Source organism: Odocoileus virginianus, chromosome 4 (assembly GCF_023699985.2).
Source record: "Odocoileus virginianus isolate 20LAN1187 ecotype Illinois chromosome 4, Ovbor_1.2, whole genome shotgun sequence".
NCBI classification, from domain to species: domain Eukaryota; kingdom Metazoa; phylum Chordata; class Mammalia; order Artiodactyla; family Cervidae; genus Odocoileus; species Odocoileus virginianus.
In genome coordinates this window covers 25,699,964-25,723,612 of record NC_069677.1, presented here as the reverse complement: position 1 = coordinate 25,723,612, position 23,649 = coordinate 25,699,964, and the positions used below count along the sequence as shown (strand labels likewise).

At 40.3% G+C, this 23,649-nt stretch overlaps 2 protein-coding genes and 1 non-coding gene across 14 annotated transcripts in view; 2 read left to right on the top strand and 1 right to left on the bottom strand.

The window, feature by feature from the left end:
- The window catches only part of MCF2L2 (MCF.2 cell line derived transforming sequence-like 2), a 269,424-nt gene that overhangs the window by 117,560 nt on the left and 128,215 nt on the right, over positions 1–23,649 (bottom strand). For all 5 annotated transcript variants that reach the window (XM_070466335.1, XM_020879915.2, XM_070466334.1 and 2 more), the window contains 2 exons: positions 22,836–23,013; positions 12,235–12,326 (listed from right to left, as the gene is read on the bottom strand). In XM_070466335.1, the coding sequence (XP_070322436.1) occupies positions 12,235–12,326; positions 22,836–23,013 (270 nt within the window). The remainder of the gene's footprint in view (positions 1–12,234; positions 12,327–22,835; positions 23,014–23,649) is intronic.
- B3GNT5 (UDP-GlcNAc:betaGal beta-1,3-N-acetylglucosaminyltransferase 5) overlaps positions 1–23,649 on the top strand; it is a 77,430-nt gene that overhangs the window by 25,067 nt on the left and 28,714 nt on the right. The window contains exon 2 of one of the 8 annotated variants that reach the window (XR_011487275.1): positions 13,072–13,224. The exons of 6 other annotated variants lie outside the window; for them this stretch is intronic. The gene's annotated coding sequence lies outside the window, so the exon portion shown is untranslated. Of the gene's footprint in view, positions 1–8,004; positions 8,158–13,071; positions 13,225–23,649 lie in introns of all 8 variants that reach the window. One more of the 8 variants, XR_011487277.1, reaches the window with a different exon arrangement.
- On the top strand, positions 20,420–20,526 carry LOC139034874 (U6 spliceosomal RNA). The gene has a single exon (XR_011487453.1). It is a non-coding gene; the product is annotated as a U6 spliceosomal RNA (small nuclear RNA).

The window sequence follows — 23,649 nt, the reverse complement described above, 5'->3', positions numbered from 1 at the left end:
GGACACGACTGAGCGACTGAACTGAACTGAACTGAAAATAAGGGAGGTGAGTAATTTGGCAATTAAATGTTCCTCTGTTTATAAAATACCAACATAGGTGCTATTGCTTCCAATTTTGAGATGAAAGCCAACCTACAGCTAGAGTACTTTTGGGAAACTTTTGAATTAAGCTTCCTAAAAGGCCTATGAGGAAGAGAACATATACAAATAAATGCTTGCTTGTTTCCAAATATTGGTCCTTTGATTCAAAAAATGAGCCAAAAAAACTGACCACAGACCAACCCACCAATTGCTGCTTTATTTCTCTGTTAGGGTTTCCTTATAAGCCTCACTGAATGAATTATAAAATGAGGTGATTTGAAAGCAGAACAAGTTTCTTGTGAAATCATATCCTGTTTTCCTTCAGTCACTCTTGACTTGGAAATACCCCAGGGCATCCCACAGAAGGGATTTTTCTCAGTCAACTGGTGCTGTAAAAGGGAACCAACCCATAAACTACTCCTTTGGGAGGCCAGTCAGGTGGGGAACTCCCTCCTCCTGTGTGTTCATTAATGCAGGCAAGCTGGTAGCTGCTCCAGGCCCTGCATCACTCCTGGTACCTTAGCCTCTCCCTGATTTCAAAGTGACACCAACCCACATGCAGTTTTCCTGAATTACCTTTAATTACGACTTCCTATATCTACTCAACATAGGATCTGATTGTTTTCTCTCCCCTATATTTTGAAGAAAGACATATTTTCAAAACTTGAAAAAAATAGGCTAAGTGCCAAACCTAAAGGAATTTCGTTAAAAAAATTTTTTTCATCTCAATTTCTCTGAAGAATCTTTTTAAAACCTACATTATAAAAATTATCAAGAGCTAATTTTCAATTGATTATTAACATTTCTCCCCCACCCCAAAAGAGACAGCAACATGTGAAACAGAATCAAATTAGTTTTTCCCTGAAATTAACTGATTTCTCTTTATGATTTTAGGAATGCTCAGAGAGCAACTTCATCTCCAACTCTTTTAAAGAGATGGTATCTGGTAATTTAAAAGTATGGTTTATTATATTATCACATTTCTTAAAAAGGAAAGCTGCTAGACCTAATTCTGAGAGAGAAAATGGAAGGCAGATAAGGAGCTGAACCACCCTCTTCATTATTTATTTTTATTAAAAATATTTATTTATCTATTTACTTAGCTGTACTGGATCTTAGTTGCAGCATGCAGGATCTAGTTCCATGACGAGGGATCGAACCTGGGCCTCCTGTAGTGGGAGCATAGAGTCTTAGCTACTGAACCAGCAGGGACCCTATTTATTTAAAGTAAGAAGAGTGATCATTACAAAAGTGTTTAAGGTTAAGCCTCTTCTGGCATTGTAAGTTAATAATGAAAACCCAAGAAAGCAAAAGAGGTATAGAGAGTAAGAACCTCTGAATAAAATAGATTGGCATGGCTTAGAGGAGGAGAGCAGGAAGGAAAGGAAAGGAAACCTCCAGCCTCAGTCTAGGGTGACCTTAAAGACACTGTGTTTGTCAGAGTGAAAAATATCATCTTGGGAGGAAATAGCCTCCCCTCTCCATTGCTGAAACTACCAGGAAAGGGGAAACCCTACCCTGCTGATTTTTGAGGTTCAGTGGGTTCTAATGAGAATAGGAAGGATTTTTGAACAGGAACCACTTAGACAATCTATCCTTCAAGGAATCCCTAGCCAGCTGATTCATCTTATTTGCTCCCTCTCCCATCTTTTTCCAGCACACTTTTTCCTACACTTCACTGAAGAAGCCACAGCCTAGCTATTCCTCTGGATAAAAGGGGCAGTCAGTCCCTTTTAAAAGATGGCAAGCTTTTGCAGAAGGGTTAGGGACTGCCAGTCACTCTGCCATGCACTACTGTGAACTAGTTCCTTCAGATTTCTCTCACCTCTGATTCAGATCAGCTGCATTGGGAGGAAGCTTCCGAGACGTAGGGGAGAAGAGAGGAGGCATAAGAGGAAGGCTTTAGGACATTTTTAGACTGAAGCCCTTTGGAGGGGGAGAGCAAGCTTGAGGAGACAGGCATTAGTGGTCCAGAAGCTTTGTGGGAAGAGGAAACAACTCGAGAGAGATAAGGAAATGGGTCCCAGATGCAAACTTTACAAAGTTTTTCTAGGGTCTCTTGTATCTAAGATCTTGAATTTCCCAGCTAGAATTGTTAGTAATTAGTTCACTGTTCTTACTGGTTAAATTGGCTTTTATAGGTTGGAGTAATATCTAAACATTACTTATAATATTTGTTTATGGAAGGAAATGTCTTCTTAAAAAACTGCAAACATTGTTTTACCAATGATATGCAGGTCTGTAGTTCTGTTAAAAATATCAGAAAGTAAGGAATATGTCACAAGATACCTTTCTGCCATTCCCCAACCAAGAAAATGTGAAGGAAATAAGTAAGCCAAGAACATTGAAAGGAAGTTGCCCATACATACATCCTAAATTTTCTCAGGCTGTTTGATTTCATGTGATTTTAACTCCAATGCATAAATGTTAGTGTAACAATTTTTACATGTCTGTAAATTTTACTTGGGCTTCCTTGATGACTCGGTAAGAATCTGCCTGCAATACGGGAGACACAGGTTCAATCCCTGGGTCAAATAAATAAAATCCCTGATCCCTGGGTCAGGACAAATAAAATCACAGGTTTGAAAATGCTTTATTAGATTTACAAAAGTGCTTTAACCTAGTTCACAAATAATTTCTACATAACCTCAAGGTCAACTGGCTGACTCTTGCTGGTATGGGGAGGAGTGTGGGCTCTGGGGCTGAGTTAGCTCAGCCAACAGACAGCGTGTGAGTTGCTATTACAGATTTATGAGGTCACAAATGCTGGACTCAGCCTGCAGAAGTCCTCACTCTATTGCTCTTCCTGAGTGCTCTATTCCAAAGAATAGCAAGGGAGGAGCAATAAAGAGAGATAAGAAAGCCTTCCTCAGTGATCAGTGTAAAGAAATAGAGGAAAACAACAGAATGGGAAAGACTGGAGATATCTTCAAGAAAATTAGAGATACCAAGGGAACACTTCATGCAAAAATGGGCTCAATAAAGCACAGAAATGGTATGGACCTAACAGAAGCAGCAGATATTAAGAAGAGGTGGCAAGAATACACAGAAGAACTGTACAAAAAAGATCTTCATGACCCAGATAGTCATGATGGTGTGATCACTCACCTAAAGCCAGACATCCAGGAATGCAAAATCAAGTGGGCCTTAGGAAGCATCACTACGAACAAAGCTAGTGGAAGTGATGGAATTCCAGTTGAGCTATTTCAAATCCTCAAAGATGATGCTGTGAAAGTGCTGCACTCAATATGCCAGCAAATTTGGAAAACTCAGCAGTGGCCACAGGACTGGAAAAGGTCAGTTTTCATTCCAACCCCAAAGAAAGGCAAAGCCAAAGAATGCTCAAACTACCACACAATTGCACTCATCTCCTACACTAGCAAAACAATGCTCAAAATTCTCCAAGCCAGGCTTCAGTAGTACATGAACCGTGAACTTCCAGATGTTCAAGTTGGTTTTAGGAAAGGCAGAGGAACCAGAGATCAAATTACCAATATCCGCTGGATCATCAAAAAAGCAAGAGCATACCAGAAAAACATCTATTTCTGCTTTATTGACTATGCCATAGCCTTTGACTGTGTAGATCACAACAAACTGTGGAAAATTCTTCAAGAGATGGGAATCCCAGATCAACTGACCTGTCTCCTGAGAAATATGTATGCAGGTCAGGAAGCAACAGTTAGAACAGGACATGGAACCGCAGACTAGTTCCAAATAGGAAAAGGAGTATGTCAAGGCTGTATATTGATTGTCACCCTGCTTATTTAACTTATATGCAGAGTACATCATGAGAAACGCTGGGCTGGATGAATCACAAGCTGGAATCAACATTGCCAGGAGACATACCAATTACCTCAGGTATGCAGATGACACCATCCTCATGACAGAAAGCGAAGAAGAACTAAAGAGCATCTTGATGAAAGTGAAAGAGGAGAGTGAAAAAGTTGGCTTAAAGCTCAACATTCAGAAAACTAAGATCATGGCATCCAGTTCCATCACTTCATGGCAAATAGATGGGGAAACAGTGGAAACAGTGGCAGACTTTATTTTTAGGGGCTCCAAAATCACTGCAGATGGTGACTGCAGCCATGAAATTAAAAGACGCTTACTCCTTGGAAGAAAAGTTATGACCAACCTAGACAGCATATTAAAAAGCAGACACATTACTTTGCCAACAAAGGTCCATCTAGTCAAGGCTATGGTTTTTCCAGTGGTCATGTATGGATGTGAGAGTTGGACTATAAAGAAAGCTGAGCACTGACGAATAGATGCTTTTGAACTGTGGTGTTGGAGAAGACTTTTGAGAGTCCCTTGGACTACAAGGAGATTCAACCAGTCCATCCTGAAGGAGATCAGTCCTGGGTGTTCATTGGAAGGACTGATGTTGAAGCTGAAACTCCAATACTTTGGCCACCTGATGCGAAGAGCTAACTCTTTGGAAAAGACCCTGATGCTAGGAAAGATTGAAGGCAGGAGGAGAAGGGGACGACAGAGGATGAGATGGTTGGATGGCATCACTGACTCAATGGACATGAGTTTGTGTGAGCTCTGGAAGTTGGTGAAGGATAGGGAGGCCTGGCGTGCTGTGGTTCATGGGGTTGCAAAGAGTTTGACATGACTGAGCGACTGAACTGAACTGACCTGAGTGCTCTGTGTTGGCTAACAAATTCATCTACTGAGGGATCCAAGATGAAAAACTTGAAGGGCTGTTCAATATCTTCCTTTCCTTCCCCATTAAATCTATCCTCTTATTTCTATGCCTTGATCTATTCCTTCATTCATCAAACTTTCTTGAACAGTCTAGAGTATCCCTGGGGGTGGTGGTGGCGGGCAGTGGAACATCTGGACTAATGGGTATAAGCTCTGCCCATCTTCTCTTTTTGCACTGCCATTAGTAGGCTTTCAACATCGAAGCCTCAGCTAGACTGTGACAACTGCTGGCAGGTGGTCAGCCTGCCTGTCTTCATCTAATTTACTCTCCATTGCTGTATCCATGTTGTGCAAGTACACAGGTGCCCTTGTTGGCAAAAACCGTCAACCAAAGCCTTAAGCAACCTGTCTTTGGTCTACCTTCCCAGTTTTCTTGGACTATTCCCAGAATAGCCTATGCTACCTTCAGATTTCTGAGGCTTTACTCCTTCCCCATCCTGGACTGGTCTTCTCTGTCTTTTCTACCTTTCAAAGTTGCATTTATTCTTTATTTTTTTTAATAGGTTTTATTTTTCAGAGCAATTTAAGTTCCATGCAAAAGCGAGACAGCAAAGGAGACACAGATGTATTGAACAGTCTTTTGGACTCTGTGGGAGAGGGTGAGGGTGGGATGATATGGGAGAATGGCATTGAAACATGTAAATTATCATATGTGAAACGAATCGTCAGTCCAGGCTTGATGCACGAGACAGGGTGCTCAGAGCTGGTGCACTGGGATGACCCAGAGGGATGGGATGGGGAGGGAGGTAGGTGAGGGGTTCAGGATGGGGAACACATGTACACCCATGGAGGATTCAAGTCTATGTATGGCAAAACCAATACAATATTGTAAAGTAAAATAAATAAAGAAATTTTAAAAAAAAATTGAAGGGAAAGCAGAGATCCCTTGTCCCCAGCCCCCACCGTCACATCCCCAGAGGGTATACTTGCTGCAAATGAGAACCTGCACTGACAGTCAGGTCATAAAGTACTTTCCTGCCCTAAAATTCCTCTGTGCTCTGCCTGTTTATCCCTGATCCCCACTAACCCCTGGGGACCATTGACCTTTTGCTGTCTCCATGGGTTCTGCCTTTTCCAGAATGTCCTAGAGTTGGAATTGCACAGCCTGTAGCCTTTTCACCTCAGTGCCTTCAACTGCATCATGTTCAAAGTTGCATTTATTCTTTCTTTAAAATTTTCAGTTGGAGGATACTTGCTTTACAGTGTTGTGTTGGTTTCAGCCGTATAACAATAGAAATCAGCTATAGGCATCTATATGTGTCTGATAATGGAAATCAGCCATAAGTATCTATCCCCTCCCTCTTGATACCCCCATCCCACCCCTCTAGGTTGTCTCAGAACACCAGAGGGAGAACATGGGATGAACTGAGAGAGTAGCACCGACATGTATGCACTACCACGTATAAAACAGCTAGCTAGTGGGAAACTGCTACATAACACCAGGAATCCAGACTGGCACTCTGTACTTATTCTTTAAAGTTCAAATGCTACCTTCTTTGAAAAAACATTCCCGACATACTTGCTATGAACAGTCCCCTCTTCTGCCTTCTCAGTTCAGTTCAGTTGCTCAGTCGTGTCCGACTCTTTGCGACCCAATGGACTGCAGCATGCCAGGCTTCCCTGTCCATCACCAACTCCTGGAGCTTACTCAAACTCATGTCCCTGAGCTTACTCAAACTTCTGCCTTCTAATACATGATATTCCTTTTACCAGAGGTATGCCATTCTGCTTTGTATTATAAATTATTAGAAATAGGTTGTTTCTCCCCTGAAACTTATAAGTTTTTTGAGTTTAGGTCCCATGTTAGAATTGTTTCCCATATGTGACCCATAGCAATAGCTTTGATATTTATTAAATTGAGCTGAATAAGCTACCCAAACTGGACACATCAAATATTTCAGTCAGGTCAACTTTGTATTGGTCAAAGAGCAAAGCCAACAGTGGTCTTACTGTTATTCTTTTTTTTTTTTCCATGTAGTTCCTTCAGTGAAAAATACATTCTCATAGATGAATATAATCACATTCTCACTCTCCTATGTTCTGGACCCTGTATTAGCCTATGAGACCCATATTTACCTTAATAATTTCTTCTTTATCTGAATGGCCTACACATATAGCCTCTAGCCCCATGTGACCAAAAGTGCAGTCCTTATACCACCTACATTCTAGTCACCATATGCACAAGTTAAAAATTCAGATTCCTGGGCCCTACCCCAGACCTCCTGAATTAGCATCTCTGTGGCTGGAGCCTGAGAATCTGTTTTGTGAATAAGCTTCTCAGGGTTGTAGTACATAGGAAACCTTAAGAATCTTCATTCTAGAGACTTATCAGAGAGCTTGGCTGGGGAGCTCAAGATTTGGTGGATTCTTTGAATTTCTTATTATCTCTAAGAATGACCAGACTTCAAAATATCACAGAAAGTGAACAGTGAAATGTGCTTATCATACACATAGTTCTCTTGGTGAGAAACAGGTAAATGAAAGATTCTGGGATTCAGAAAAGTGAGAAAGCAATGAACTGAATTTGGCCCTGATCTGTTATCATTTGGCAAAAAGATACATATTCAGATTAGGAGAAACTATTTAACACCTGAATCTGACCTTCATTCAGCTTCTTTTCATCTCTTACACAGAGTATTCTATGTTTATTATGTTTATAAATAAATACAGGATTAAATGGGAAACTAACATTACTAAGAATCTTCTGTATGCCAGGCATCATGCTAGGTGCTTACTATATATTACTCATATAATCAGCCACTTGGAGGAGGTCACTTTATCTGCATTTTGCAGAAGAGGAAAGTTAGAGGATGAAGGGTTAAGTAAATTGCTAGTTAGGTAGATTAAGTAAGTTATCACGTAGATAGGTTAAATTAGATAGAACAGTAAATGCAAGATTAAGTAAACTGCTAATTTCAGGTTCCAGTTCAATCATTTACTGGATGTGTGAGCCCTGGGGAAACTCACTTAGTTCCTCAGAGTTTCAACAGCATCACAGATAAAACAAAGGAGGAGTCATCTTCCTCAGAAATTGAGGACTGGTGATGAAGTCAGGTATACATAGGACCCAGCACAATGTCTGGCCCTCAGTCAGTGTAGCAACCATTCCCTCACCTCAGTTTTCTTTCTACCTTGGCTTTTTATGCTTTTAAAAAAATTTTATGAAGGAGCCTGTTTGCTCAGAAGCCTGAAAAGGCCTTGCTATTTTAATAGGTGCCCAGAAACACTGTTCGTGGTGCTCACGGCCAACAGCGCTTCATTTTTCCTGAGGGTTGGCGTTCAAGAAAAAGAAACCCTCATCAGCCTTTGGCTTCCTTACAGCTTCAAAGAGGTAGTGATATGCGCAGCCCAGGGAAAGCAGCCTAGGTGAGTCATGCTTTCAACTTCCAACTGGTGACATGAAGGACAGAAAGTAGCCACTTCACTACTGCCAGCAACCATAGCAAATGACTGCACTGTGGCTTTCCCAGAGACAGTGTCAGGGAGCCAAGCGCATGTCCTCACAGCTGCCAGACTGCTCCACGAGTCTCAGCGGCCTCCTCAAGTTGAGCTTGTCAAGTTCCTGTGAACTGGCACACCAGGGATCCTCCTGCCACAGGACAAAGGACACCTTTTTTGGGAATGAATTCTCTGATGATGATAAAATCGTGTCATGATCTTACTTGCAGGTAGTATCAGTGATTCCAGCAGAAATCATGAATGGTTTGGGTTTAAAGCTTTTTTCTCCCCCCCATGAGCATTTCCTCTTGAGGGCAAGGAGGAACATTTATCACAACCTTATGATTCACTCTCCTAGACTGGCTGTGGCTTCATTTCATCTTTGAGTTCCTGGCCTAAGGCTTAAAAGGTGTCTGAATTGTTACCTGGAGGCAGATGCGTGTTCTCCTATCCTGGTCATCTGCTTTGGACAGTGGCCATAAAACACAAGCATCAGTGATTGTTCTTGTGTCATTCACCCTCCTTGTTCCTGTTTTGAACAATCCAGGCATGTATCTAAACCTTCTTTTCTAATTTACCTTTTTTTCTTACTAGTTTTCTTACACATTTAGAATGATGATTTTCCTGGTTATACCACCCACCTTGGGAAACACTAATTGCGTTTACTGATTCTAGATTGATTTCTAGGTTCAGGATTTGGGGCTTTAGTGCACAAATCTCCTATCTTCCTACTTATATTGTTCATGACTGTGGATTCTGCTTACTCTTCTCATAGCCGTGGGCTTTAGAAGCAAAAGTCTGACATGCCACTGTTCTCCAAAATGAGGAAGTTTGGCAGCCTCTGTTCCTATTCGGCTTGCTTTTCTACCTTGACTGTTAACATATAAGTTCTTGTGAGAAAAGCCCTTCATTAAATGCCTAAACTAGGCAACAGCAAGGGAAAAAGCAACACAAGCACAGAAGGATGGCAAGAGCCTGTACCTGAGTCTGCTCAGGAGGACCTCTGCTGTTGGTGATCTGCCTAAACCCAGTGGGAGCAAGCATCTTAGAGGATGGGCTTGGAGCCTGAGTTAAACAAACAGCACAGCAAAAGAAGGAAGAAATCAGAAGTTTGGTCGTCAGAGTTTTCTGACTCCTACTCAACATTTTCCAACCCTGTTGGCCTCTGTCTAAAGCCACCCCTGTGGCTTTAGCACTGTTTATTTTTACTGGTATGTAACATCAGAGTAAATGATAAACATAGCTTATGGAAACCTTTGGCCTTAAATACTTTGAGGTTTTCCCTGAGGAAAGGTGCTTTATTTTACTGACAATATTTCCTTTTTTTCTTCTTTTACAACAAATAAAACAATAGCACTCATATTGTTTACAATTATTGAAATAATTTACTCTAATTTGAATTCTTATATATGAGAACCTTTACATACTGACAACTCCCATGGCATCTTTGTAAAGTATGGTAAACCTATGGCTGATTCATGTTTATGTTTGGTAGAAACCAACATAATACTGTAAAGCAATTATCCTTCAATTAAAAATAAATAACAAAAAAGTGTGCAGGTCATAAATATGCTGTCTAAAGACAGGCAAAGTGGGTCACAGAGATATGAAATGAGTTGAAATCACAATGTGAGTCAATGCAATGACGTATGAGTTCAGGTACCCAATCTGGGCTCTGGTGCACTTGACACAGACCTCACCTTCAAAGGTGACATTCTGTGGAGACCAGGGTACAGAAAAGGGTAGATTGATGCTCAGTTTTGAAGGTGATCATAGTTAAACCCTTTTTATATAACTTAATGATTTCACAGACTTCATGAATGTTAAGTCAGGTGAAGTTTAATTACATTTGCCCATTTCAAAAAATGTCTGACCAAGACTGTATGGTACTATGAATAATTATATGCCAACAAATTGGACAACCTAGAGGGAATTGACAAGCTTTTAGAAACATACAGCCCACTAAAACTGAATCAAGAAGAAATAGATAATCTGAGCAGATTGATCACTGGAAGTGAGATAGAATCCATAATAATAATCAAAACTCCTTGCAAACAAAAGTCCAGGACCAGAGGGCTTCACTGGGGAATTCTACCACACACACAAATAAGAACTTACACTGATCATTCTCAAACTTTTCCAAAAGGCTGAAGAGAAGGAAACACTCCCAAAGTTATTCTATGAAGCCACCATTACCCTGATACCAAAACCAGACAAAGACATTGACCAAAAAAAAGTTTTAACAAGACCATGAAGTTGCTGACTGTTTCCTAACTCTGGAAGACATGGTGATGTAATACCTACAACTATCAGGGATTCTAAAACAGCAATAACAGTGCCCTCGTCTGCCCGGAATACAGAAGGATGACGGAACAAACACAGAAGAATGCAAATTTCTCTCTAAGAAAAGTCTGCTGGGAACTAGTTCCCACGTTGTTTCTGCCTCCAGGAAGAAAAGCCTATGACTTGCTTTCTGCCTGACTCCTTAATGGTCAGTGGATTCTCTGTTGGGGGGACCTAGATTTGGACACATTAGGAACTGATAATGAATATGAATTATTGGTGAAGTACATTTGAGCCCACAGTCTACTGGCTTCTGTTTCAGAACCATTCAGTCAGCCAGATATTTAATTTTTCAGTGAGGCAGAGAAAAGGGGACCTGTTCTGGGGTTGCTAAACAGCAATATATATTAATAATTCATTTTGCTTGGATTTTTAAATATAGTGTTACTTTACAATTATACAGTGCTTGGCCATTTTCAAATTTTCTATTGATGTTTGAAACAGTTTCAGGAGGTAGCTGTTGTTATTACCAATTTTACAGATGAGAAATAGGTGTAGAGATGTTATGTTGCTTAAATTGAGGTCTGCCAGATTCCAAAGTTTATGCTTTTTTAAAAAAAAATTTATTTTGAAATAATTATAGATTCACATGCATTTACAAATAAATGTACAGGTAAGTCCCATGAATTCTTCCCCCAACCTCCTCAAATGTTAACATCTCACACAACTAGCTGCTGCTGCTGCTGCTAAGTCACTTCAGTCGTGTCCGACTCTGTGTGACCCCATAGACAGCAGTCCACCAGGTGCCTCCGTCCCTGGGATTCTCCAGGCAAGAACACTGGAGTGGGTTGCCATTTCCTTCTCCAATGCATGGAAGTGAAAAGTGAAAGTAAAGTCGCTCAGTCATGTCCGACTCATAGCGACCCCATGGACTGCAGCCTACCAGGCTCCTCCATCCATGGGATTTTCCAGGCAAGAGTACTGGAGTGGGTGCCATTGCCTTCTCCCTCACAACTAGAGTGTAGTATTAAAAGCAAGAAAATGACTTTGGCACAATCCACAGTACTTATTCCGAGTTCATCAGCTATGTGTGTGTGTGTGTGTATGTATGTGTAGCTGTATGCAATTTTGTCATGTTCTTTTATAAAGCATACACTGTTCTACCAATTTTAAATATGAAGTCAGATTATAGGAATGAGTAAAATGATCTTATCTGCAATAAAACATTATTTATCAACAATCATGTACATTATGCTGTATGTGCTATGCTAAGTTGCTTTAGTTGTGACTGACTCTTTGCAACCCTATGGGCTGTAGCCCGCCAGGCTCCTCTATCCATGGGATTCTCTAGGCAAGAATGCTGGAGTGGGTTGTTATGCCCTCCTCCAGGGGATCTTCCTGACCCAGGGATCAAACCCACATCTCTTCTGTCTCCTGCATTGGCAGGCGGTTCTTTACCACTAGTGCTGCCTGGGAAGCCCCAAGTATGTTATGTATGACCAAACAGCTTTTCATTTTTAGTTGCAATTAAGAAAAGGAAGAAATTCTACAAAGCTCATCTCTTGGGAGCACTAGACTGTGCTATATGCCTTTATGGGCACATCTTCTGGCAGTGATGATAGATATAAAATAGGGAAACACAATTTATTGGTTTATTGATAATTATGGCAGCAATCTTATACATGTCAGAAATTTCTATCAGTAAAGGAAAGGTGATCTTACCTTGACTTCAGATTTAGTCTCATCATCTTCCTTTTCCTCTGAGTTTAAATCTGTCTCTGCATAAGATTCCTCAGATGTTTTCTGATGAGGAACTAGAAAGATAAAGGAAACCTGCCATTAATTTGGCTAGTTGGCTAATAACTCAGAGCACTTAGCCTGACTTGGATCATGCTGATGTAGTTGATTAACAAAGCTTAATTGAGCTGCTACAGTGATTTTCAAAATAGTAGATGAAATTGGAGGTGAATATGAGATGCAGAAAAGAAAGAGTCCTTGATCCCAGGCACTTGATCCAAAGAGAAAAAAGTCATACCCAACACCATGGAAAACATCAAATTGCAACCAGTCAATCAAGGTAATGTGGTAAAAATGATGGTTTCCATCATTCCCATTTTTAAGGCCCAGTTAAAGAGTTGTTTTCTTCATGAAGTCTTCCTTAACTATTCTAAGCTTCATGGATTCTACTTATACACTGATGCTTTGGCATTTTCATTTGTAATGTATAACATTGCACTTGTTGCTCTTGGATTGGAAATTGAATTCTAGGTACCACATTCTACTGAGTGTATTCTTTCCATTATACAGGTAATTAATTAGTGATTATTAATAGAAAATTTGAAAAATACTAAAATCTTACCATTTAAACACACTATGATTATGTAAGAGGATAGAAATTGTTGCTAATCAGATGACCTAACATTCCAGAACTGTTGCAATCACATTTATTAGTGGATAGGATGACTGTGTGAAGAATCTGCTGAGTCTGGAGGAAATTGGGCAGGCTTGCTCTTACTCTTAGCTCTCAATCATTCTGTCTCCCTCCTCTCCTTCCCACAGGGCACTAAGACGCCTGGGAAACAACCATCTTCAGCCTCCAGGGTCATTTGGCAGTAAGATTGGGATCTGGGGAGGAGAAGCCCCAGTTAGATTTGTAGCTTTCTAATCCAGTTTTACCAGAAGGCTGCCCTGGGGGTGATGACTACAAGACTAGTAAGTAGTGGTACTTTACATTCTAACTTGTCACCATCACCACCCTTGTATATATAATTCCTTTGGGAAACTCACAGGATACATGCGATTAACCCAGGACAGGATATGAGCATTTCTAGGTCTGGTGGCCAAACTGTCATCCACCTAATATCACCAATACCACCCAGATGCTTATGTGTGGCAGACTTGATGGAGGTTGACTGTCTTGCCTCCACAGGCCCTTCCCAAGCCTCTGTGAGCCAACTGGAAGCCCCATGATCTTTCTGTGGGTTTTCTTTTTTTTTTTTTTTTTCGTTCTATGTAAAAGTTTAATAAAAACATAAGAAAAAATACAAACAAAATAAACAAAAGTAGATCTGGTGGATCTGAATATCACAAGCAGAATTCAGGAATTTATATCTGATAACACCCCCTCCCCACTAACTATATAGCTCATCCATGTTTGAAATTACTGATGAAGATAGACCTTACCAGCGTTCCCCTGGTTTGGTTTGGTTTTTCCATTTATTTTTATTAGTTGGAGGCTAATTACTTTACAATATTGTAGTGGTTTTTTGTCATACATTGACATGAATCAGCCATGGATTTACATGTGTTCCCCATCCTGAACCCCCCTCCCACCTCCCTCCCCATCCCATCCCTCTGGGTCTTCCCAGTGCACCAGCCCTGAGCACTTGTCTCATGCATCCAACCTGGACTGGCGATCTGTTTCACACTTGATAATATACATGTTTCAATGCTATTCTCTCAGATCATCCCACCCTCGCCTTCTCCCATAGAGTCCAAAAGTCTGTTCTATACATCTGTGTCTCTTTTTCTGTCTTGCATATAGGATTATCATTACCATCTTTCTAAATTCCATATATATGTGTTAGTATACTGTATTGGTGTTTATCTTTCTGGTTTACTTCACTCTGTATAATGGGCTCCAGTTTCATCCATCTCATTAGAACTGATTCAAATGTATTCTTTTTAATTGTTGAGTAATATTCCATTGTGTATATGTACCACAGCTTTCTTATACATTCGTCTGCTGATGGGCATCTAGGTTGCTTCCATGTCCTGGCTATTATAAACAGTGCTTCTGTGGGTTTTCTAAACATGTTATGTTGAAATCTGTAGTGAAACGCACAGCTAGCTGCCCCAGGTGGTATGACTGCTGAAGCTATTTTATACCAATGTACAACACATTGGGCTCCTCATTCTCTGCAGGATCTCTGTAACCTGAGTGATTCTAGGCATAGTAACAGAAAGCTAGAAATGCATATACTGATTGGCAATACCCATGACTGGGAACCACTTCCCCTTAACTCTGTTAAGTACAGTGGTGAAGTTAAAGGCAAGGACGAGAGAGCAATGTTGCCAGAGTTCAAGTTTTGCTCTTCCACATATGAAGCATACATTATCAAAGAGCCTTAGCTTCAGTTCAGTTCAGTTCAGTCACTCAGTTGTGTCTGACTCTTTGGGACCCCATGGACTGCAGCATTCTAGGCCTTTCTGTCCATTGCCAACTCCCAGAGTTTACTCAGACTCATATACATTGAGGTGGTGGTGCCATCCAACCATCTCATCCTCTGCCGTCCCTTCTGCTCCTGCCCTCAATCAGGGTGTTTTCACGAGTCAGTTCTTCACATCAGGTGGCCAAAGTATCACAGTTTCAGGTTCAGCATCAGTCCTTCCAATAAATATTCAGGACTGATTTCTTTTAGGATGGACTGGTTGGATCCCCTTGCTGTCCAAGGGACTCTCAAAAGTCTTCTCTAACAACACAGTTCAAAGCCATCAATTCTTCGGCACTCAGCTTTCTTTGTAGTCCAAATTTCACATCCACATATGACTACTGGAAAAACCACAGCTTTGACTAGACGGACCTTGGTTGGCAAAATAATGTCTCTGCTTTTTAATATGCTGCATAGGTTGGTCATAACTTTTCTTCCAAGGAGCAAGGGTCTTTTAATTTTATGTCAGCAGTCACCATTTGCACTGATTTTGGAGCCAAAAAAAAATAAAGTATCTCACTGTTTCCATTGTTTCCCCATCTATTTGCCATGAAGTGATGGGACCAGATGCCATGATCTTGGTTTTCTGAATGCTGAGTTTTAAGCCAACTTTTTCACTCTCCTCTCTCACTTTCGTCAACAGGCTCTTTAATTCTTCTTTGCTTTCTGCCATAATGGTGGTGTCATCTACATATCTGAGATTATTGATATTTCTCCCAGCAATCTTGCTTGCAACTTGTGCTTCATCCAATCCAGCGTTTCTCATGATGTACTCTGCATATAAGCTAAATAAGCAGGGTGACAACATATAGCCTTAATGTACTCCTTTCCTGATTTGGAACCAGTCTGTTGTTCCATGTCCAGTTCTAACTGTTGCTTCCTGACCTGCATACAGATTTCTCGGGAGGCAGGTCAGGTGGTCTGATATTCCCATCGCTTAAGTTTTCCACAGTTATTTGTGATCCACACAGTCAAAGGCTTTGGTGTAGTCAATAAAGCAGAAGTAGATGCTTTTCTGAAATTCTCTCTTTTTCGAAGATCCAACATATGTTGGCAATTTGATCTCTGGTTTCTTTGCCTTTTCTAAATCCAACTTGAACATCTGGAAGTTCATGGTTCACATACTATTCAAGTCTGGCTTGGAGAATTTTGAGCATTACTTTACTAGCATGTGAGATGAGTACAATTGTGCAGTAGTTTGAGTATTCTTTGGGATTGCCTATCTTTGGGATTGGAATGAAAACTGACATTTTCCAGGCCTGTGGCCACTGCTGAGTTTTCCAAATTTGATGGCATATTGAGTGCAGCACCTTCACAGCATCATCTTTTAGGATTTGAAATAGCTCAACTGGAATTCCATCGCCTCCACTAGCTTTGTTCATAGTGATGCTTCCTAAGGCCCACTTGACTTCGCATTCCAGGATGTCTGGCTCTAGGTAAGTGATCACACCATGGTAATTATCTGGGTCATGAAGATCTTTTTTTGTATAGATTTTCTGTGTATTCTTGCCACCTCTTCTTAATATCTGCTGCTTCTGTTAGGTCCATACCATTTCTGTCCTTTATTGAGCCCATCTTTGCATGTAATGTTCCCTTGGTATCTAATTTTCTTGAAGAGATCTCTAGTCTTTCCCATTCTGTTGTTTCCCTCTATTTCTTTGCACTGATCACTGAGGAAGGCTTTCTTATTTCTCCTTGCTATTCTTTGGAATTCTGCATTCAAATGGGTGTATCTTTCCTTTTCTCCTTTGCCTTTCACTTCTCTTCTTTTCACAGCTATTTGTAAGGCCTCCTCAGACAGCCATTTGGCCTTCTTGCATTTCTTTTTCTTGGAGATGGTCTTGATCCCTGCCTCCTGTACAATGTCACAAACCTCCGTCCATAGTTTTCAGGCACTCTGTCAATCAGATATAACCCCTTGAATCTATTTCTCACTTCCACTGTATAGTCGTAAGGGATTTTATTTACACCATACCTGAATGGTCTGGTGGTTTTCCCTACTTTCTTCAATTTAAGTCTGAATTTGGCAATAAGGAGTTCATGATCTGAGCCACAGTCAGCTCCCAGTCTTATTTTTGCTGACTGTATAGGGCTCTCCATCTTCGTCTGCAAAGAATATAATCAATCTGATTTCAGTGTTGACCATCTGGTGATGTCCATGTGTAGAGTCTTCTCTTGTGTTGTTGGAAGAGGGTGATTGCTATGACCAGTGTGTTCTCTTGGCAAAACTCTATTAGCCTTTGCCCTGCTTCATTCTGTACTCCAAGGCCAAATTTGCCTGTTACTCCAGGTATTTCTTGACTTCCTACTTTTGCATTCCAGTCCCCTATAATGAAAAGGACATCTTTTTTGGGTGTTAGTTCGAGGGGATCTTCATAGAACTGTTCAACTTCAGCTTCTTCAGCATTACTGGTCGGGGCATACACTTGAATTATTGTGATATTGAATGGTTTGCCTTGGAAACGAACAGAGATCATTCTGTCATATTTGAGATTGTATCCAAGTACTGCATTTCGAACTCATTTGTTGACTGTGATGGCTACTCCATTTCTTCTAAGCAATTCTTGCCCACAGTAGTAGATATAATGGTCATCTGAGTTAAATTCACCCATTCCAGTCCATTTTAGTTAGCTGATTCCTAAAATGTCAATGTTCACTCTTGCCATCTCCTGTTTGACCACTTCCAATTTGCCCTGATTCATGGACCTAACATCCCAGGTTCCTATGCAATATTGCTCTTTACAGCATCAGACTTTACTTCCATCATGTCACATCCTTAATTGGGTGTTGTTTTTGCTTTGGCTCTGTCTCTTCATTCTTTCTAGAGTTATTTCTCCATTGATCTCCAGTATCATATTGGGCACCTACTCACCTGGGGAGTTCATCTTTCAGTGTCCTATCTTTTTGCCTTTTCATACTATTCATGGGGTTCTCAAGGCAAGAATACTGAAGTGGTTTGCCATTCCCTTCTCCAGTGGACCACATTCTGTCAGAACTCTCCACCATGACCCATCTGTCTTAGGTAGCACTACATGGCATGGCTGATAGTTTCATTGAGTTAGACAAAGCTGTGGTCCATGTGATCAGATTGGTTAGTTTTCTGTGATTGTGGTTTTCAGTCTGTCTGCCCTCTGATGGAGAAGGATAAGAGGCTTATGGAAGCTTCCTGATGGGAGAGACTGACTGAGGGGGAAACTGGGTCTTGTTCTGATGGGCAGGGCCATGCTCAGTAAATCTTTAATCCAATTTTCTGTTGATGGGTGGGGCTGTGTTCCCTCCCTGTTATTTCAGTCAGTTCAGTTGCTCAGTCATGTCCGACTCTTTGCAACCCCATGAATCGCAGCACACCAGGGCTCCCTGTCCATCACCAACTCACAGAGTTTACTCAAACTCATGCCCATCGAGTTGGGGATGCCATCCAGCCATCTCATCCTCTGTCGTCCCCTTCTCCTCCTGCCCCCAATCCCTTCCAGCATCAGGGTCTTTTCCAATGAGTCAACTCTTTGCATGAGGTGGTCAAAGTACTGGAGCTTCAGCTTCAGCATCAGTCCTTCCAATGAACACCCAGGACTCATCTCCTTTAGAATGAACTGGTTGGATCTCCTTGCAGTTCAAGGGACTCTCAAGAGTCTTCTCCAACACCACAGTTCAAAAGCATCAATTTTTCGGTGCTCAGCTTTCTTCACAGTCCAACGCTCACATTCATACATGACCACTGGAAAAACCATAGCCTTGACTAGATGGACATTTGTTGGCAAAGTAATGTGTCTGCTTTTTAATAAATATGCTATCTAGGTTGGTCATAACTTTCCTTCCAAGGAGTAAGCATCTTTCAATTTCATGGCTGCAATCACTATCTGCAGTGATTTTGGAGCCCCAAAAAATAAAGTCTGACACTATTTCCACTGTTTGCCCCATCTATTTCCCATGAAGTGATGGGACCAGATGCAATGATCTTAGTTTTCTGAATGTTGAGCTTTAAGCCAACTTTCTCACTCTCCTCTTTCACTTTCATCAAGAGGCTTTTTAGTTCCCCTTCACTTTCTGCCATAAGGGTGGTGTCATCTGCATATCTGAGGTTATTGATATTTCTCCCGGCAAACTTGATTCCAGGTTGTGCTTCTTGCAGCCCAGCATTTCTCATGATGTACTCTACATATAAGTTAAATAAGCGGGGTGACAATATACAACCTTGATGTACTCCTTTTCCTATTTCCTGTTATTTACCTGGGGTCAAACTATGGTGGAGGTAGTGAAGATAATGGCTTTAGCTTATTCATCTGCAAAGTGGGGGATAATAAGAAAGCCGACAGTATGTATGTATGTATGAGGCCTTAGTGAATTAATATGCACAGTGTTTGGGTCTTGGTAAGCACTCAGTATATTTTAGCTACTATTATAGCCACAAAAGGGTGCTTCCCAGGTGGCACAGTAGTAAAGAATCCGTCTGCCAATGCAAGAGACACAGAAGATGCAAGTTTGATCCCTGGGTTGGCAAGATCCTCTGGAGTAGGAAATGGCAAGCCACTCCAGTATTCCTGCCTGGAAAACTCAACAGACAGAGGATTCTGACAGGCTACAGCCCACAGAGTCGCAAAGAGTCAGGGACAAATGGACATACATAGCCACAAAAGAATGTTTTCACGTTCCTTGTGTACTTCAGAGAGGTACAAAGTACCCAAGACACTTGGCTACCAAGAGTCAGAGCTGAGATTCCAGCTCCCATCTCTAAGTGGCCCTGACCGTGTTCCTTAGACTGTGAAATATAATACTTTATCTTGGCACAGACACAGTTACTAAGGAATCAGCTGAGTGTGTTTGAAAATCCTGTTATCAACCAGCTAGAATCCACACTCAGTGGTTAATCTCCAAAACAAAAGCATAGGAGCATTATACAAAATAAGCAAGTCGCCTGACCAAAGTCCACAGTACCTGTTCAGACATGTCAAAGATCTATGGATCCTAGGAGGGTCATTAATTACTGTGAAGTCTTGTGTTTGAAAAGCTGAGAAACAATCTATCATTGAGCTTTGTTTATTTGTAACAAATATATGTCCTTTAAAATAATGAGGGAAATCCAAATAATAATAATAATAATAAGGGGAAAAAGTCATAGAAAGGAGTATAATTAGTTTTGGGAAATTGCCCTATATAAGAAGTCAGTAAAACCAAGCCCTGTTTCCAACCATCCAAGAAGGATGTCTCTGTCTGTGCATGTCTGTGTGTATCTGTGGTGTGCATGCATAAGTGTGTCTGAGTATACGTGTGTGTGTGTGTGTGTGTGTGTGTGTGTGTGTGTGTGTAAAAATTCTGGAAAGAAATTCACTGTGAATTTAGTGAACTAAACACTAAAATTATAACACTAAACTGTTATCAACTTTTTAATTCTAAAAAGCTTAATATGTGGTAGGAGACAGGGGACTGTAAATTGTATTAAATGGAGAGTTACCAAAAGACCCCATAATTTTCAGATAAATGAAAACTGAAAGAATTTGTTGCAAACAGATGTGCAAAACAAGAAATGCCAAAGGAAGGTTTTCAGCATGATGAGACAAAATACGGGATGGTAATTCAATAAGGAATAAAGAACATCAGAAATGGTGACTAGGAAGTAAATATAAAATTATCTATATATCTTTTCCATTTTTCTTCCTTTCTCCAAATTTTGTTGAAAGATATTTCAAAAAAGATATTTAGTGCTTGCTTCGGCAGCACATATACTAAAAGTGGAATGATACAGAGAAGATTAGCATGGCCCTTGCGTAAGGATGACATGCAAATTTGTGAAGCGTTCCATATTTTTATGACCCAGAGGGATGGGATGGGGAGGGAGGTAGGAGGGGGGTTCAAGATGGGGAACACATGTAAACCCATGGCTGATTCATGTCAATGTATGGCAAAAACCACTACAATATTGTAAAATAATTAGCCTCCAACTAATAAAAATAAATGAAAAAAAAGATATATGCCTGTTTAAAGCAAAAATTATAATACAATACTGGGGTATATAACATATGTTGATGTAATATTTAGGATAAGAATAGCACAGATGATTAAACAGCATATGCAACTACACTGTTGCAAATTTCCTTTATTTACACAATGTGCTACAATATTAACTCAAGTAGATTGTGAGAAATTAGGGACACACATGGTAATACCTAGAAGAAACACCTGGGGAGAAACAATGCAAAAAGGTATGTGTGTATGTATGTAAAAAGTCAGTAGAGGAATTAAAACAGAATACTAAAAAATGGCTAACCTCAAAAAAGTCAGGAAAGGAGATCAGAAGAATAAAAAAAAAACATGAGACAAACAGAGAACAAATAATGAAATAGTAGCTCTAAATCCAACTATATCAATACCTACATATTATGTAAAATCAATTAAACACTCTAATTAGAAGATAGAAGTTAACATGTTTTTAAAAGGTGAGACCCAAGTAAAGCTGTCTATAAGAAATATACTTTAAAAATAAAGTCAGAAATGGAAGAATGGAAAAAGTGTATCATGTAAACACTAAGCACAAGAAAGCTGGAATGGCAATATTAATATCTGACAAAGTAGACTTCAATATAGGGCCTATTACTAAAGATAAGAAGGGAAAGAATGATATTTCATTATTATAAAAGGGTCAATATATCTGCAAGGTAAAAATAATTATGAATCTGTATATGTTTAATAACAGTTTCAAAATACAGGTGGCAAAAAATTATGTATATATATATATATGTATATATATATCATATCCAAGAGCGTTTACTCAGAATGCATGATTGTTTTAACATGTAAAAACAAATCACTGTAATCCACCATATAAACCAATAAAGGGGAAAAATCATACATAGCGCTTCCCAGGTGGCACTAGTGGTAAAGAACCTGCCTGCCAATGCAGGAGACATAAGCAAGGCAATTTTGATCCTTGGGTTGGGAAGATCTCCTGGAGAAGGAAATGGCAACTCACTCCAGTATTCTTGCCTGGAGAATTCCATGAACAGAGGAGCCTGGCGGGCCATAGTCCATGTGGTCGCAAAGAGTCGGACATGACCGAGCAACTACTAGTAACTAACTATATGCACCAAACAGAGCATCTGAAAAATTCAACAATCATTCATGATAAAACTCTTAACAAACTGGAATAGAAGGGGACTTTCTCAATCTCATAAAGTATGTCTGTGAAAAACTTACTGCTAACATATACTTCAAGGTGAACAATAAGTTCTTTCCCTACAAATTGGGAAAAATCATGGATATCTGATCTCACCACTTCTGTTCAACGTTCTACTAAAAGTTCCAGCCATTATCATAGGGCAAGGGGAAAAAAAGCATAAAGGCTGAAACAGAAGTAAAACTGTCCTTATTTACAGATGATATGGTTACATTTCTATACAGAAGTATATTCCTATTGATAATAGTTATATATGGTAAATTCCATTGATCATACGGCTTTTTAAAAACATGAAATATCTAAGATCTTTACACTCAAAACTACTATATTGTTGAGGAAAATTAAAGAAGACCTAAATAAATGGAACATTATAACATTTATAAGTTGAAAGATTCAACATTGGTGAGATAAAAGTTCTCCCCAAACTGAACTATATATTCATTCAGTGATCTACATATTCATCCCAGAAGAAACTGAAAGGTGATTTTACAATTTATATGGAAATGAAAAGGACCTAAAATAGCCAAAACGATCTTGAAAAATAACAAAGTTGGAAGACTTATACTACATGATCTCAAGTCTTATTAGTAGGCTATAGTAATCAAGACCATGAAGGATTGGTATAAGGACTCATCTTTTTATTTTGTTCTAAGAACCAAATAAGTTACCAATCTTTTGCTAACAGAATCTTGTTGGCCTTTTAAAGGTTCTTAATGAAGCTTATTTTATGCTACTGCTATTCATGCATTTATATTGTTCTTCTACTAGACTGTGAACTTCTCCTGGCATCCAAGCATTCAGTTTTACCTAAATTTATAAGTCTTCAATGCCTGTGCTATTCTATATCTTCAGTGACCATTATGTATCTTAAACAAGCATAATCTAAATCCTCATGAGCATGGATGAAACAGAAAGCCACAAAACTTCCTTCCCAAATAACTCACCCAAGGTGGAGGGCTGGCTGATTTTTGGTGACACCCATTTTGGGGAGGACTCAGGATGGGGGGCCACGGGTTGCACTGGGCGAGTCTGTCTGGCTGCCAGTTTCATCAGACTCATTTGTCTCTTGTGAAATATTTCTTGCACGTCGCTCAGCTTCTGCAGAACTTTCTGGGCTTTAGCCTACGGGAACAAAGCAGATCATGAGCTGGTGGCTCTGCACTGAATCTGAGAACATGAGGCACTCCCTTTCTCCCATCTTCCCCTCTGCCCCTCTTCTATGAGCATCCATATGCAGGTCAGAGCGTATCTTGCCTTGTACAGAATTGTGCTTCTAAGAGCCTATACCTCCCACTTGATTGTCAGAAGCTGTATTTTTCCACCACTGTATCTCCAGCACCTGGAACACTGCCGGGCACTGAGGGGTTCAGTTCAGTTCAGCTCAGTTCAGTCACTCAGTTCAGTTCAGTCACTCAGTCATGTCTGACTCTTTGCGACCCCATGAATTACAGCACGCCAGGGCTCCCTGTCCATCACCAACTCACGGAGTTTACTCAAACTCATGTCCATCAAGTCAGTGATGCCATCCAGCCATCTCATCCTCTGTCGTCCCCTTCTCCTGCCCCCAATCCCTCCCAGCATCAGGGTCTTTTCCAATGAGTCAACTCTTTGCATGAGGAGGCCAAAGTATTGGAGTTTCAGCTTCAGCATCAGTCCTTCCAATAAACACCCAGGACTGATCTCCTTTAGGATGGACTGGTTGGACCTCCTTGTAGTCCAAGGGACTCTCAAGAGTCTTCTCCAACACCAAAGTTCAAA